Source organism: Emys orbicularis, chromosome 6 (assembly GCF_028017835.1).
Source record: "Emys orbicularis isolate rEmyOrb1 chromosome 6, rEmyOrb1.hap1, whole genome shotgun sequence".
Taxonomy (NCBI): domain Eukaryota; kingdom Metazoa; phylum Chordata; order Testudines; family Emydidae; genus Emys; species Emys orbicularis.
This window is the reverse complement of record NC_088688.1, coordinates 18075132-18093548: the sequence shown is the minus strand read 5'-3', so window position 1 is coordinate 18093548 and position 18417 is coordinate 18075132. Positions and strand designations below refer to the sequence as shown.

The 18417-nt window shown below is 39.6% G+C and overlaps 1 protein-coding gene across 1 annotated transcript in view; it reads right to left on the bottom strand.

Moving 5' to 3' along the window:
• DCC (DCC netrin 1 receptor) overlaps positions 1-18417 on the bottom strand; it is a 923941-nt gene that overhangs the window by 214957 nt on the left and 690567 nt on the right. Inside the window, exons 10-12 of the mRNA XM_065406266.1 lie at positions 15466-15614; positions 13548-13686; positions 1067-1116 (exon numbers count right to left, since the gene is read on the bottom strand). Of these exons, the coding sequence (XP_065262338.1) occupies positions 1067-1116; positions 13548-13686; positions 15466-15614 (338 nt within the window). The remainder of the gene's footprint in view (positions 1-1066; positions 1117-13547; positions 13687-15465; positions 15615-18417) is intronic.

The following is an 18417-nucleotide window of genomic DNA, read 5'->3' as shown; positions in this document are numbered from 1 at the left end:
TTGAAAAGCTAAGGGGACAATAATAAATAGCTATTTACATTTTCAATTTTTTTTAAATGGGAGTCAACTATGTGTTTTTGTTTGTTGAGATAGAACAAACAGAGCATAAGACAGGGAATTAGGCAGTTCTGATGAATGGCCCTTGGCAAATCACTTAACAGTTTCCTTGTCTGTAAAATATTAACAATTACCCTACTTTGTTAAAAGCTTTGAGATTTACAGAGTAATAACAATAATACTTAGCAGTTACAAAGTGCTAACAATGAAGCACATTCTTAAGCACATTAACTCCAAAGGCAGAAGACTCGATTGTAAAGAAGTCTAGGATTTATTCCCCACTTTGCTACGGATTTATTGGTCATGTCTTCTAGCCTCTCTGTGCCTCAGTTCACCCAGCTGTAAAATGTGAACAACATCTAAGTCACAGGATTGTTGTGAAACTTGTTTTGTGATACAGCGAGTACTATTTGTAAATAAGGAGTTTCATTATATGCTTTGAGGAGAGAGACTAAGTCACGTTCTTCAGGAGGACAGAACTTTTCGTGGCTTCCAGCGCAAACTGAACTCCTTTTCTAGTGATAGGGAAACTCTTTTGTATGCAGGAGAGTCAGCACTGTGTCAAACTCCAGACTGCAAAATCAAGTGCTACAAGAATGATGCCTCATTAAAAGCATTGGAAGGAGAAATTCTCTCTTTGTTTGTTAGAATCGACAACAAGATTACAAAGTCTCATTCATCAGCAATTAATACACATTCTTATCTAGACTGTTACTGTAAGAAGGTTGTTGTCTTAATTAAACCAGCTCAGGTGGACACTTTGGCCTGTGGAAAGGAAAGAAATATATTGCCCACCAAAATGACTGTCACAAAAGAGAAACAGGGATTTGAAATGGTCAGTTCAACTAATAAGGAAGGATAAAGAGATGAATAAAACAAAGCATTGTGTGGATTTTAGAACATTTTCTCTTATGTAAAATCTACACATAAACAGGGCATGTATATACAAGATGTACCAAATATATATATGAACTCTGACAATGAGATGGTGAACATATTGCAGACTTACCCTTGAATTAACCACTTCCAAGGAGACATTCTGAGGCATTGCACTTGGTACTAAAAAGGGAGAAAAAATTGGAAATATGTAATTAGTAGCAGAGTCATAAAAGGCTATGTCAAATCTCTCTCTTATTGGAAAAAACTGAGTATGTCGTTCCCACACACTTTATAATCTGATCATAAATGTGTAGTTAATTCAGGTGGCACTTCAGAGGTCCCCTAGAGAGATAAAAAATAAATGCCGCTATTTGTTTCTTCTCATTTTTGGTAGACCTATTAGTGAGCCCCTTAAACAGTTAGTCAATAGATTTTCTTCAGTGATACCATATAGTTGATTTCAGTTACTTGTTTATTTCAGTTGATGTTTATAACAAGATCTTTCAGGTAATTGCTCTGCTGAGCACCAGGTTATTAAAATACATGCATTTCAGAATTCACACTGTATTAAGATGCTATCCTAATTGGTACTAGTTCTGAAGATCTCCCAAAAAATAAAAGAATTTGAAGTCTTTTTCTGATATTAGTAAAAACTTATTTTAAAATATACCATCTTGCTCTAAGTAATATACGTAACTGGGGAGACACTGTTTATTAATTTCACTATTAATTTTATTATGTCTGCACTGGTAAACATACTTTAATTGTTAAATGCAACTAATGCTTATTTAACACCCTCTTTCCAGCTCCTGATGCCCTTGGCTTCCTCAGAATGGAATCATCAGACCCCCAGAAGAGCAGGCCTTTAATTTGAAGAAATAACTGACTCAAGTTCCTATCTAATTGAAATTAGAATTTCCTTAAAACATAAAATCTATTTTGATTAAACACCCCCAAAGTAAAGCTTTTGTTCATCTATGACTCATTTCTGCCATCCTCACCCACATTGAGTGATGCCATTGATATCAATGGAATAGTATTGGGGCTTCACCATAAAGGTGGTAGAATAGGTCCTTATTAACTAAATATTTACAGGACTGACAATTGTCTCCTTGATGCCTGTATATCTCAGCAGATTTGAGTTACAGATCTGGCTCTGGGAGGAGGTTTTCATATATATTTTCTCCTAGGACACAGTCAATGTTCAACCAATAGCTTAACAAACGGTATCTTCAAACATAAATTCTTGGTTTGTGGTGCCTTTGCACATTTTGCTGTCTACTGTCACACATAGATCTAGACCCGTAATTCCCTCTCACTTGAGTATACAAAGAGAGTTCTGGATCACATGGTAAGCTAGGCTCCCTTAAATTTGAACATGCATATTGATACAGCTAAATGACCATGATACATATAGAAGCCAAGACTGTAGGTCACACATATAGAAGGTGGGGGGGACTGTATTTTCATAGAAATGTAGAGCTGAAAGGGACCTTGAGAAGTCATCAAACCCAATCCCCTGCACTGGACCAAATAAACCTTGACCATCCCTGATGTTTGTCCACCCTGCATGGGCGGCGGATAATGGAGGCTGGGTGAGGGTAAGCCTCCCCAAACCTCTGCTAATGTTCCCTGTCACAGCCCCGGTGGGACTCAGAGCTCCTCTGGGTGGCCCAGGCTCAGGGCTCAGCCCCGGCTGCCTGGCCAGGGCATAGGACTCCTCTGGGCACCGGCGGGCTGGCTGGGGTTCTTGGCTGCTCCAGACACTGGCGGGCCTGCCAGGGCTTGGGGCTTCTCTGGGCTCCAGCTGGTATTAGGGGCTGCGCTGACAGGCCAGATGGCAAGAGCGGGAAGGATGGCAGGGGCAGAGTGGGGGGCAGAACCTTGGTCAGAAGGGGCAGAACGGGGCAGATCCTCAGTCAGAAGAGGCAGGGCAGGGGGGCAACCTCCCTGAACAGGGAGTGCACGTGCCACTGATGCCACCCTGTTCTTAAAAACCTTCAAAGATGGCTGTGCCACAACCTCCATTGGCATCCAGAGCTTAACTACTCTTTTAGTTAGAAAGTTGTTCCTGACATCTAATCAAAATCTCCCTTGATGCAGATTAAGCCTGTTACTTCTTGTCTGACCTACAGAAGATATGGAGAACAATTCTTCATAACAGTCCTTAGCTTTTGAAGACAGCTTTTAAGAAAACAGTGACTCAGTGAAGAACTTAGGGACCACAGTGAATAATCATCTGAACATGAGATCACAGTGTGATGTTGTGGCTAACAGACCAAATATGATCCTTGGATTATAAGAAGTAAATATTTATTAGGAGTAGGGAGCTGTTAATACTATCATGTATGATATTAGTGAAACCATTACTAGAATACTGTCTCCATTTGTATTGTCCACAATTTAAAAATGGTGTTGACGAATTTGAAAAAGGTCAGAATAGAGCTACAAAAATGATTTGAGGTCTGGAAAACCTGCCTTACAGTGAGAGACTAAAGAAGCTCAGTCTATTTAACTTAAACAAAAAGAAAATTAAAAGGACACTTGATTGTGATCTATAACAATATGAATAAGGCGAAGATTTCTAATAGTAGAGAGATCTTTAATCTAGCAGACAAGGACAAGATCCAATGGCTGGAAGCCATTCACACTGGAAATAAGGCATATGTTTTTTTACAGTGATGGTAATTAAGAATTGGAACAAATTACCTATGGGTGTGGTGGCTTCTTAATGTGTTGGAAGAACAGGATCGTAGTAGTGAATATAAATGATAGTTCCATGGATTACCCTAAACTCGATGGGACAGGGACTGTTCCTTACTATTTGTTTCTAGCAGTGCCTAGTACAATGGAGCCCCAGTCTTGATTGGAGCCTTAGGCAGTACCAAGCAACAAAGAGTCCTGTGGCACCTTATAGACTAACAGATGTATTGGAGCATAAGCTTTCGTGGGTGAATACCCACTTCGTCAGACGCATGCAGTACCATAATTCAAATAATAATACCACCAATAATATGTTGGTATACAAGGGTCAATACAGCTGCTCAATATCTAAGGGAGCTGTGGTTGCTCATCAGTTACTCCAGAGATTATATTCAATACTTCATTTCAACGAATTTAGAGACAGAGAATCTATATCTGCAGGGTACTTAATATTTCAAGCCAAAAAGAGAAGTGATTACGGTATTCCTGTGATATTACTGACCTGATCAGAAACAGTGAATAACTGATTTCACACAAGAAAGCCTGTTCTCATGAGTTATTTTAGAGAAGCAAGAATTCAGATAACATTCCTATATATAGTATATCAGTATTTGTAAGACGATCATCATGATGCTGTGTGAAGGAATTGTACACTTATAAAAATGCTATGCTCGCAATCTATAAAAAGACCCGATTTTTTTCTTTTCCCCTCCTGCCCAGGAAGAAGCAGGAATGGTGAAGAACAGCATCTGTTTTCCCCCCGCCCCCTCTATCTTATCCTGAGGACAAGTAAGAGTGTTTGTCTGGTTGGTTTTGGCATAGTGCATCTGTGTATGAGCATTATGGTAAGGCTACAACAAAGAGATGGGTGGATCTTTCACTTTCTCTTGGTGGTGGTGGTCAGCATTCAAATTTGTAGGTGCTTAGGTAATGGAAAATATTTTGAGGTCCAATCCTCACTAATACTGAGGTGTTTAGAAATGTGGGATTTTAAAGGCTATCTGATCAGTGCCATAAGCAACTTGTGTCTCCTGAATTAAGGTGGGATGTCACCACCCATGCAGATCAAACTTGCATTTTTTAATTACCACATTAAACTTCAATGTCGAATATAATTTGATCTCCATTATCACCTTAGGCCTTTTTTGTCATTATTCCTTTTCCAAGTATTACTGCTATTGATTGTCTGTTTCAAAAGATTCCTCCCCCAAATGCATTAGCCAGCATTTCTCCAGGTTGACTGTAATTGCTTTTCCTGTCCACATTGATAACTTTTTCATTATTTCTCTGTCCTCACTGTGTGCAACACCTCCCAATTTGGTTTCGTGTGCAAATTTAATTAATGTGCTGTTTATCCCTTCTTCCAGATCTTCAATCAACATGCTAAATAAATCCAGACCCAGTACCAATCAGAGTCACCTTCATAGGAACATTGCTGATTGTCTTTACCTTTGTGTACTATACTTCAGCCAATGAGACAGTACTCATAACCAAGACAATGTGATTTAATATTTTAGGCAAAACAAAAAATCTGTGGGTCACTGCATCAAATGCTTTACAACAGTCTAGAAAGATTACAATTGCTTTATTTCGTACTTCTAGCGGTTTTGTACCTTGATCAAACAAAGCAATTGAATTTGTCTGGTGCAATTTGTTCTTTGTAAACGCATGAGACTTATCAATGGTTCCATTATGTTTGATTAATCATTGTTCCATTATAATCTAGGTATTTAGAGACTTCTCCTTGCTCTTGATAAACCAATAACCTAAAGTTTAGTGAAGTCAATGTGAATACACTTCCATTAACATTAGTGGTCTTTGGATCCAGACCCAAATCCTTACAACAGATTTTGCAACTCTTTCACATTCATACAATTTTAAAAGCACCAAATGTGCTCTCCATAGGCAATGACTCTGCTGTGTCATCAAACTAAGCAGGTACAAAAGCACAAAAAACTCCAGATTAACTCTTCCTCCATATTCAAAAACAAATGTTGCCAAGTGCAATTACCCCTCAGATCATTAAGCGCTGTCTCTTTGCCTTCCTTTGCTGCATCATCGCATTTTTCAAAACATAGTACATTATATTTATTTTTGATGTGGCCAATCAAAAACAAACTAATATAACTTCAGATTATATGTAGCATGGCTCAGGGGTAGGGGTAGGAGTCATGACTGAGAGTCACTCTGAATATGAAACTTCTTATGGTTCAATAAAAAAACACATGTATCTGGAGAGTGGGATTAAGCAGTTTTCTTGTCATCTATTTTTAACTAACTTCCAAATGCAAGGCTAAATTCAGGCCTCGTTTACACCTGTGCAATCACATTCAGAAATTTAAGACAGTGGGTTGCAGAGTTGTAGGGGAGGCAGAATGTTGCCTGAAAAATCTTCCTTACTAGCATTGGTGCATGCACTCGAATGAACACATCTTTACTTTCAAATCCCAGGCTATATTTGCAAATCTGGAAGTTACCAAAAAAAATCATGTCGTACTTGTAAACTGAGAAGATCTGATATGGAATCTTTGAGAGACAATAAACTAGTAACCTACCCACCATTGCTACAGAGTCACTCTTCAGAACTGAACAGAAGCTTGTATTCTTTTTTTATAGTGCAGACCACACATCCTAATAGACAGATTGCAGTTATTTATTTGTATTTTTAAGTACTGACAATATGCTCAGGGCTGTGCCAAACAGAAATAAAGCCAGGCTCTGCCCAGAAGAGTTTATACTCTAAAATACAGACAGAGATGAGAGGATAAACTTGGAAATCAAGAGGATGGAATAAGTCTCCACTTTTCAAGGAAAAGGCTGGAAAACAATAAGAAGTAGTACTTTCCAGAGTTATCCAGATATCCAAAACTCCACCTACTTGAGATAAAGGAAAAAACACACAACTTTTCTGCTGAATAGTATTTTCTGTGTCAGGGAAATCCTTTCCCCTGTGTCGCCTATTGCAGTGTGTAACCACCATGGTTTCGCGGCTCAAAGGATTGGAGTATTCACTCACATTTGATGAGATTTATAGTAAGCGCCTTTTGCACAACATGGAGCTGTTCTGCAGGAGCTCCCTAAGCACCACATTTCGGACAGATTGGAATGGGGAGGAGATGGGCTGGGGGACAAGGTCAGAGAAGCTGCCACTACTGGTGTTAAGTACTTGGCAGGTGCTCAGGTGATTTCATGATGAGGCCATATATCCATTTAGATTACATTAGATAATTAAACTAGGCATTACAGACCTTAGAGATTATATAGGCAGGAACTGTGAGAGGAAGGATGGTCTAGTGCTTAGGGGCACTAACCTAAGACCTGGGATACCTGAGATCAAGTCTCTGACCTGCCACAGAATGTCTGTTTGACCTGGGGGAAATCATTTAGCCCTCTCTGTGTCTCAGTTACCCATCTGTAAAATGGGGATATTAGCACTTCCCTATCTCACTACAAGATACTGTGGGGAGTAAAGGGGAGTCTATATACATACCATAGAGAGGTCTGATAATATTCTTTAGTTGGAGCTAGCTATACCCAAGAGAATTGGGGTGTCAGCAGAACCCCAAGGAGTCCTAAAGCATGACACCTCTCACAGAGTGTTTGCATAGGAGAAATCTGCACTCTTGTGAGTTAGAACCACACCGATTCTGGTAATTTTCTACATTAAATACTATAACAGCCTGCATTTCCTCTGCCACTGTGACTGTCCCTCCTCCCTGCCCTCCCCCCCCACACACACACACCTGAAAGTAAACACATGAATAGCTCAGGTTATAGAACCAGCTGTTGATGTCTGAATAACTTTATATGCTCAAGTATCGGGGGTAACCATGTTAGTCTGTATCCACAAAAACAATGAGGAGTCTGGTGGCACCTTAAAGACTAACAGATTTATTTGGGCATAAGCTTTCGTGGGTAAAAAACCCACTTCTAATAAATCTGTAAGTCTTTAAGTTGCCACCGGACTCCTCATTATTTTTATATGCTCAGTGTCCTGACTTTGTCAGGTTGATACTCACTCCTTAACTTTTTTTTTAAAGTGTATTCATATTATCATTATGGATATTAATTATTTTTAATCAAATATTCAGAAAGAATTAAATAAAACTGTTTGCCAATTTCTGGGTTTAAACACATTTTGACAAATTCATAGGCATGATAGCTCAAAGCATTTCTGGAATGGCAAACAGCCTGACCAAATATTAACTGAGCTGTATATTAAACAGAAAACTAAACATTAAAGATCTGGTAAATTCTATAAGTCTGTGATTCTATAGTTCCTGGAATTGAAGAAGCTACAATAAATCCCTGTGATTAAAGTATATTTCTTAGACTGTATGTTATATCCCAGAGCTTCATGGATAATTTCTTCCTACAGGCATGCAAGGAAATAGTATGCTAGGCTTCTTCATGACACCATCTACTGTATCATATACTGTGAAAGTGCCACAGAATTTAAGACCATAAGGGACCACAAGATCATCTAGTCTGACCTACTTTGTATCACAGGACATTAATATAACCCAACACTCACACACTAAAACCAACAACTGAAATTAGACCAAAGTATTACAGCCCACAGTGAAGGACACACAGAAAAAAGGACACATGAACACAGGAGGCGAGGTGAGGACCTACACAAGCAATGATACAGTAGTATGTACAGCAACAAAGAAAATCAGGTAGAACAACAGTATCAAGGCTTCTTCATAATTTTATTTTTTGTCCTGTATAAAATAAACCCTTGGAAGACTGAAAAGGAAATCTGTACACCTTTTTCAACTGTACACCTACACAAGTTTGTTGTAGTATTCATCATAAATGATGGGCTATCAGCACTCTTGGAGAAATAAAATAAGATTACGTGGTCTTTGCAAAGAGATCAGAAAAAATTGTTGGTAATTATGTTTTAGAGAGGAAGGTTGGTCTTGTGGTTAAAACACTAGTCTGGGATTTTGGAGACCTATGTTTAATCCCTTGCTCTATACAGCCTTCCTACTTAATTTCTCTTTGTCTCTGCTCTCCATCTCCCACCCTTTGTCTGTCTGATCTATTTAGATCAGGGGTAGGCAACCTATGTCACGCGTGCCAAAGGCGGCACACAAGCTGATTTTCAGTGGCACTCACACTGCCCGGGTCTTGGCCACCGGTCCGGGGGCCTCTGCATTTTAATTTAATTTTACATGAAGCTTCTTAAACATTTTAAAAACCTTATTTACTTTACATACAACAATAGTTTAGTTATATATTATAGACTTATAGAAAGAGACCTTCTAAAATCGTTAAAATGTATTACTGGCATGCGAAACCTTAAATTAGAGTGAATAAATGAAGACTCGGCACACCACTTCTGAAAGGTTGCCGACCCCTGATTTAGATCATAAGTTTTTTGGGGTGGGGATGTCTATTACTATTTGTTTGTATAGTACATAGCAGAATAAGGCCCTAATCTTGGTTGTAGTCTCTAAATTCTACTGAAATAAAATAATTGTAATAAGTTTTGGTCCTACACATCTTAACTATATCACTTTTAGCTTCACACTCTTTAATTCCCTTCCCTCCTTCGCCGTGCATAGTGTTTTTGTGGGAACTCAGATCAATGGATGAAATGGACTATAAGGGGGATAGAAAGCTGGCTAGATCATCGGACTCAACGGGTAGCGATCAATGGCTCCATATCTAGTTGGCAGCCGGTATCAAGCGGAGTGCCTCAAGGGTTGGTCCTGGGGCCGGTTTTGTTCAATATCTTCATTAATGATCTGGACGGTGGGGTGGACTGCACCCTCAGCAAGTTTGCAGATGACACTAAACTGGGAGGAGTGGTAGATATGCTGGAGGGTAGGGATAGGATACAGAGGGACCTAGACAAATTAGAGGATTGGGCCAAAAGAAATCTGATGAGGTTCAACAAGGACAAGTGCAGAGTCCTGCACTTAGGATGGAAGAATCCCATGCACTGCTACAGACTAGGGACTGAATGGCTAGGCAGCAGTTCTGCAGAAAAGGACCTAGGGGTTACAGTGGACGGGAAGCTGGATATGAGTCAACAGTGTGCCCTTGTTGCCAAGAAGGCTAACGGCATTTTGGGCTGTATAAGTAGGACCATTGCCAGCAGATCAAGGGACGTGAGCATTCCCCTCTATTCGGCATTGGTGAGGCCTCATCTGGAGTACTGTGTCCAGTTTTGGGCCCCACACTACAAGAAGAATACGAAAAATTGGAAAGAATCCAGTGGAAGGCAACAAAAATGATTAGGGGGCTGGAGCACATGACTTACGAGGAGAGGCTGAGGGAACTGGGCTTATTTAGTCTGCGGAAGAGAAGAATGAGGGGGGATTTGATAGCTGCTTTCAACTACCTGAAAGGGGGTTCCAAAGAGGATGGATCTAGACTGTTCTCAGTGATAGCAGATGACAGAACAAGGAGTAATGGTCTCAAGTTGCAGTGGGGGAGGTTTAGGTTGGATATTAGGAAAAACTTTTTTACTAGGAGGGTGGTGAAGCACTGGAATGGGTTACCTAGGGAGGTGGTGGAATCTCCTTCCTTAGAGGTTTTTAGGGCCTGGTTTGACAAAGCCCTGGCTGGGATGATTTAGTTGGGGATTGGTCCTGCTTTGAGCAGGGGGTTGGACTAGATGACCTCCTGAGGTCCCTTCCAATCCTGATATTCTATGATTCTATCACTGTATGATATTATATATAGCAGGCCACATCCCAGACCCCTCTACCAACCACTTCTGAGCTATTGTGGCAGTGCAAAACAACTGAAAAGGTGTCCTAAAGATATACTTCTCCTCCCCGCCCCCCGCACACACACTTTGGGAATGTAGTGGGGGGAGCAGGGCCAGAAAGTCCAGGCTCCAGCCTTTCTTTGGCCAGAGGAGTGGTCCCAATGGCACCACGGAGTCTGGTATAATTTAGTCCATAGGCTGCTCTAAATTATGTCAAAGGCTTAAATGTCTCCTAGTGGCCCCAGGATCAGGAAAATGGAAAGATGTCTTAAAGACACCTTCTTCTCCTCCCCTTACTACACCAAGTCCCCGGTGTTGCAAAAAGCTACAGTTCACACCTCCCTGCAGCACCACGGGCAGTTTTACATCTGTGTGTGCTGCAATTGCTGTATTCAGTGGGATGAGTTAAAAGGACAAAATCTAAGTTGACAGGATCAAAATTTGACTGTCCTTGCCACAGAACATTACAATAGTTTTACAAATATCTCCTGGATATTGAAAAATCTGTTAGCTCTAAAAGAGGAGAGGAACCTGGGTAAAATTCTTAATTCTCTGCTGGGCAGCTCACCCCCACCAACAAAACCAAAACCAAGAGCACTGAATTAGTTTTAGAAATTCATGATAATTTACACCACATCATCTATGTCCACTGCCTGCCTGCTCCTTTCCTGTAAGCTGAACCTGCAACTGACAAGAAGCTTGCTCTGGAGCAAGAGATTTTTGTAACTTTTAGTCACCTGCTGGCCCTCAAAAATGGAACCCACTTGGGGCGGGGGAGGGGGGGGCAGCATGAAGCAAATCTACACACTTGCATCATGTACACATCTGCAAAACAACGTAAAACTGGTACCAATAGATTTCATTTCAGACCAGCACCCCACCTTCTCCCCTTGCTTAACAACAGAGAAGTTAAATGCTTCTTGTGATGCCATATGCTATTCTCCATTCTTCTGTTTTCTGAAATAGTGTCATGAAAGCCTTCTCTTTAGTGACATTTTGTGCTCCCAAAGAGGTGAAATCTTCTAAAAAATTTGCAGAGGATAATTTTCAGACTCATGAATAACAATCTCTCCCTTCCTCACTTATGATGACATTTAAAACCAAAGTGGAGAACAGAGCCACAGTACTACACTTCACAGTCTGAATTATATCTACATAAATTATGCAAAATATTCATTTTCACTTGTTTTCCTTTTGTTTTTATAATTATAAGTGTGAAGTAATTTATTCTGCCAAGATCCAATCTGTATTACAAGTGATGACTGAATTAGATGGATAGGCAGAAGTAGTACTTGAAAAAAATATTGAAGAGGTATCAAATGTAAAATAATTGAAAGTTGAAGTGCCAAATGAGGTGTGGGTATCACAGATGAACCTTATAAGGGATACTACAATGATGGTCTGAAACACTACAACCTACAATAATATTATCATAGTGTTTTTACCAGTTCTGTAGGTTAGCAAATATTTGTTTTTAGTAAGGGAAATATTTGTAAATACAACAGAATTTGAGACAAGGGTTCATCCTTATCTATTTAAATCTTTTCTTCCATCATAGGCACTGCCTAGATTAGGAAAAGGAAATGTTTATAGCAAGTGTGCTAGCTAATAGATCTACATGCACCATGTCTTTGCCTCCACTGGCTGCAAAGTGGTGTTTTAAAATGTGTTAATTAAGTGTTCTGCTAGTCAAGGTCAACTCTATATCCCCATCTGGGTGTGTGCCTTGTCTCCACTAGGATTTTACAGCAAGATAGTTACCTAAGTGTAAAAAACCACCTTTTTTGTAGTGAAGACACAGCCCTGGTAAAGACAGCACTATTGTGAGCTTAAGTCAAACCGTGATTCAAATACAGGACAGGAGCAGAGCCTGTAATTTGAATACCTAAATTCATAAACACACAGGAAAAAACCACAGCAATCAGATTACATGCAATTGTAAAAATCCCCACCTAAATAGTTCTTTTGCACCATGTGGAATTTATCGTTTTTTCAACTCAGACCCAGGCATAGGCGCCCTTGGATGCAAATGCAAATCTTTTCGTTTAAGAGCTCTCTCTCTGAGTCAGATTCTCAGATGGCGTACATTGGTGTTGCTCCACTGAAGACATTGGAGACATCTGGGTTTTATACCCACTGAGAAACTGGACCTCTTTTCTTAAATTCTCATCTACCTTTGTTTTATCTCATGCCCCACTTCCCCTTTCCCCCCCCCCATCCAACTCTACCACCACCAATATTAATTACTCCCTACTAACTTTTAGGGTTCTGTTTTCCTCTAAAAAGTTGTAACAAGTTTCTAGCAGTAAAAAAATCTACCCAGAGAAGTCATCAAGGTACCATCAGAACGACACACAGATCCATTTTTTGTATACCCAATTATTGGGCTAATTCTCCTATAATTTACACTGGTTTTACACCTCTGTAGCCAAACTGATCAATGGAGTTACTCCTGATTTACAAGTGTGGGAATCAGGCTCACTGACTTCATCAGGAGCCACTGCAGCACTTACACATGAACATCAGGCATTAGATGTTTCCAAGCACAAAATAAACTTCAATACAATACCCCAAGAATGCGGAGACACAAAGCACAGTGCAAGCCAAAGGAAGAGCGACTATGCAATCACTGTGACAGAGAAGAAAGTAAAACAGACATGTTCTACTCCAGTGTTCCAAATATGAGGAAGATCTAGAAAGGTGTTTCTTCAGATTACCAGATATAATAAAATATTTTCCATTAAAAAGTGGTGAGGACAAACCTGTGTATAACATCAGGAAATGGAAAGGGAGGGTACAGATAGCATCATGCTATGTAACAACCTTCTACCAAACTAGGAAAAATGAAAAGGACAAATGATCATGAGGGATACGACTCTAAACACCCTGTGAAACGATATAATGGGCAGACAATGAATCTATGATTTCTGCCTCTGAAAAAGACCTGAAGATATTTATTTATTTATTTTATTTAATTGTTTACATTTTGGTTGTCAATTTTCATTTAGTTTGTCATGCCTATCATTGACTTGAACTGAGTATATAGTATAGGAAATCCTAAATTTGTCCTGGTCCCAGGATAAAACTTTATACATAGCGATCTGTGATGTTAATCCACAAAGTGCACATTTTTCTTCTCCTTACATTGTCCATCCTGGCATCTGTAGTTCTAACTTACCATCAGAAAGCGTCATGACGGTAAGATCTTCAGTGGACACCCCAGGGCCATAGCGGTTATAAGCCAAGAATCGTAAGGTGTATTCCGTGAATTTTTTCAGCCCCTCCAGTTTGTATGATAGTCCATCAACGTCTATATTCTGGGCACATAAAAGTGATAATTGTTACTAAGGGGAAATGTTAAAGAAGGTATGACAGTAATGCTAGGGGATGAACAGATTAGACAGTAGGGTTTTTCTCTGTCTAAGAGGTAATGCTAAATCCTTATTTAAGTTGCTGTAAAAGGTAATTTGTAACATAGCATTGCTTGTTACGGCTCAGTTCTCAATAGACTCTCTGATATTAAACTGCCATATTTCAAGATATAGCTGACTCTGGTGCTTAGACCTTTGGTTTAGTTGTTATTTAAAGCACAGTAGAAAGATTCCTTGCTTAAATCAATCACTCCTTCTCCCATAAGATAGTGATAGGGAAAGGAAGAAGGGAAGAGAAAGGAGCAAATAAGGACTATGAGTCATGGGGAAATTCTAGGAGAAAAGGAGAGTGTGAAATAAAGGAAGACAAGAGAAGAGAGAGAAGATTTTGGGGGGTGAAGAAGCGAGATAAATCTACGCTGGGATTTATGATGCCTGTGACTCTTACAGGCTACTAATAAATTAAACTGGCTCAGATGGAGAAAAAGGGAGTCTCTATTTTACTATACTGTCCTCCTCTAAATCTCTCTTTTTTTTTAAAGTCACATTTCATCCACATAGCATCTCTCAATGACCTCTACAGGATCACTAGGCCACCTTAACTTTACATCTGCTACTGATGTACTATGTTAACAGCCTGAACTGTTTAAACTGTTTATTTGCTAGAGTGCAGGATCCTTGGAGCTGAGACCATGATCTTATATGTTTCCACATAAAAACACACAGTCATTGCAGAACACCAATAATAACGATGATGCAAATTCCCTTTGTTAATCTCTCTCATTTGTACAGGAGCGCCGCCAGCTTTTCTGCCGCCCTAGGCAGCGGAAGGTCCCGCCCCGAAATGCCGCCCCCCACAGAGGCGGCGGAAGGTCCCGCTGCCGAAATACCACCACGGTCGCTGCCCCCCAAATTGTAGTGCCCTAGGCGACCGCCTAGGTCACCTAATAGGTTGCGCTGGCCCTGCATTTGTAAGAAATACCGATAATGCCTAGACTGGGTTTATATATTTTACACTCCTAGAATGGACTGGGCCCTGAGGAAAGGGAAAATGAGCCACTGAGGAAATAAATTAGATCATATCTACACCCATTTCCTGTGTAAAACTTCCCTTAACATCAGTAGTGTCTGAAAAATCTATAGAACTTTTATAAGGGGAGGGCCCTTTACTTTGTTTCTAGACTTTGGATAAGAAAGGTAAACTAAGGGCTTGTTTCTCTCCCGCTTACACCAATGTATTCTGGTGTGACTCCATATTGCTTGATCCTGCTGCCATTTAAGTAAATCATAAGACTAACGTGGATTTCAATAGGCCGTCCCATTTACTGCCATGGAGGTACTCCTGTCTTGCACCAGTGTAAGTGAAAGAATGAGTTCCTCTATATATTAAAGTACATTGTAATAGGCCTATGTAATATTCAGCTACAGCGGCATGTAACTTCTCACAGTTCAAAGACTTGATTTAAAAAAAAATCCCTCTACTCACTGCCTTTCAATGCACATTTCCAAGGCACTTAACCTGAAGAGTAACCACTCCAGTCTGTTATGCCATTGAAGCACCAAAATTTCCACTATCAACAGGTTTAAAGCAGCTGAACAGATATCCACGGTCACTTGGATTGAATGCTTCTTCTCCTTCCTGTCTGATTTTGTCACGTCGTCCAGCAAAAGCCTGCTCTCACAACTAACTGAAAGAAGAGCATACAGCTCCATTAACTTGCTCACCTGTTCTTTTCCAGTAGCAGTCTCTGTGCAGAACAATCTGTAACCTTGGACTGGACCATTTGCATAGGCAGGGGGTTCCCAGGAAAGAAGAATTGAGGTAGGTGAGGTAGATACAGCCCGCAGGTTTTCTACTGGCCCTGGAACTTGCACTGTATGAAGAAAAAATGCCTGAATAAAAGCAGTCGTTTATTGAAGCTCAGTTCCTTAACCATTTTGTTATCCTTTTGATTGCTCTGGCATATCCTGACCCAATATGTGTCCCCAAAGAAGCACACTTCTCCTGCTATATATGACTATGCAGACCTGAATGTTTTTAACATTGGAGTGAAGTGCGTTTCTCTATGAGGAAGTATTTAATAGACTTGAATGGTGTCGGGGCAAGGCATGATTAATCCATAAAGAAGCTCCGCAGAGTGATACAACATTGCATCACAATAACCTTCTAAGTACAGAGGTGGCTTTGTAAAATACTGTCCTTCATTTAGCATGTTGTTACAAGAAGTATGAGCTATACTTGTGATTAATTTCTAATGGATGGAAACAGAAGTTGCTCTCCTTTCCCTTCCCTCCCATTGCTTCATCTTTCTGCACTTCTGCTTTTTGTTTTATTTTTTCTTAATATTCTCTCCTGATTTTTCAGAATCTATCTATCTATCTATCTATCACAAGATATAGAAAAAAAACAGTCCAAATCTGATCAATACCAAGACTGGTTCAAGAAAAGGAGGGACTTTAGCAGACCCATTACTCTCTACTTATAAAAGAGCAAAACTCAAAGACACACAACCTAAAATATCAACACAAAACCCAGCTTTTCAGAGAAATACAAAGTAGCCTTACCATACTTCTTGTGTGTCTATTCAAGCTCTGTATAGACTGGCTCAACTGCCACGTGTTTAAAAATTGATTTAATGCACCATATATTGGCTTGGCCTCCTAGTACCAATGCAACAACGGGGTTTTAGTATCACTGTGTTATTTCCTATTTACATTGTTTGCTTCATGTCCCTGTTTATTTACTTAACCTTAAACTTAGGTATATTTTATATGCTTTCCTGTAACTATCTCTTTGGATCACAAATACATGGTTGCTAAAAATAATCATCATAATAAAAGTAATCTTGGGCATGCACTGAGGGCCAATCTGGGAACTATGAGACACAAGACTAATTCTATTGCCTTCTTGGATTCACAGTTTGGCACTGAACATTACTAGTGATTTGGTAGGAAGAAACACAGTTTAGTGTGACTGTGAGCCATAAGTAAAAACTTTCAAACCTGGATGCCTAAAGTTAGGTCCTGAAATCCAAATTTAGGCACCTAAAGAACTTTCAGGTTTGACATTTTTGGTGAAAGTTAATTATATGAATTGGTAAGAAAATTTAGCACATCCGCAATTCTGTTTCATAACAAAACTTTTGTGTTTGTGCAATATCTAGCACTCTGAAGATGTTACTGGAACTCAATACTTATAAAACTAAAAGCAACAATAAAAGTGTTAAAAACTGCAACAATCTGACACAATCTTGCAATTACTGGAGTTAGTGCAACCAGTTCTAACAATACTTTAACCTTTTATTTTCAGACAAAGGAAAATCTGAGACCAAAAATACAGAAAGCTGAATTATTTTCCATTTTCAGTGTGATTTCATAGAATTTGGGGTAGGAGATGAGAGGGGAGATTGTTTTCTGGCATGAACCAACCCAAAATGAAATTGCCTGTTTTCTTCACAAATTTCATGGAAAAGCCCCCCAGTGTTGCACAGCTCTAGTTATACCAATATGTTTTTCACTCTGAATTCTGATTGTCACACGTTATTAATGTTATACACTCACTGTTGACTTGAACTAGTTACCAAATAACAAAAGTGCTATACTTGGGAAAGTCCCTTTACCACTAAGTCATTCCATGAAAGAACCACTATGCTGACTAATACTTTCAAGTCTGTCTCTACAGTTCATCTGTCCCTTCAACTGGAACCCAAGGAAGAGTAATCGATGAGAGAAAATTGGCAGAAAAGTCACAGAACAAGTGGAGAACCAATTCTGAAAATGATCTAAACTCTAAAAACTGGTGTGATCAACAGTGTTTAAAATATCTGAGTTGTTGTTGCATGTCAATTCCTTTTTCTTGCCTGAATATGAAATGGTCTATTCATATTTTACATATAGAAAATGCCGTCACGCAAAACAAACTTGCTAGTTATTGTGCGGTTGGCAGATAACAGCATTACAATTCCTATAAAAGGCTTTTCACAGTCAAATGCATGTTACCAGACAGTTTCATAGAAGAAAGCTGTTAGGGTAAAACTAACAGGTTTGTGGCAAGTGACAGGGAAAGAACATGACACTTTCTTCTGCTAATACCTGTGTATTTGACAATATGTTAAAGATATCTAAAAGACTGCCTCCAGCTCCAGGATAAAGACCGTGGCTGACAATTTCATTCCTCTGGCCCAAACAGAACTCTCTGCAATAAGGATAAACCATGGGAGGCAGAACTTTCTCAGGGGCTAGACAGAGACGTGGAGTAAACTGGTCCCTCAGGAACCAAGGACCATCACAAAGCTTGTCACTCTCCACTCCAAGTGCAAGGGGCATTTCTTTGACCTCCAACAAATACATAACAACATGTGTATTAAAAAACCCCAAACAACTTACTCCGGTGCACACACTGCACCCTCTGGGGAGAGGAGGAAAAAATGAACAACACATGACAGATGTCTGTCATATAGCTGAATGTACTACTGGAAGGCAGTCAGATACTGCAGTGATGAGCATGGTAGGAGAACCAATACAGAATTTTGTAGAAAGCTAAAAATCAGTGAAAGGCTGCCAGTGACATATACTTTTAAATGGCATTTAATATTCACTCTAATATAGAATTAATACATTTAAGAAGTTTTTTTCCCCCCTCCAGCTTTCCATTTCATTATATTTCAGTATGTCTGA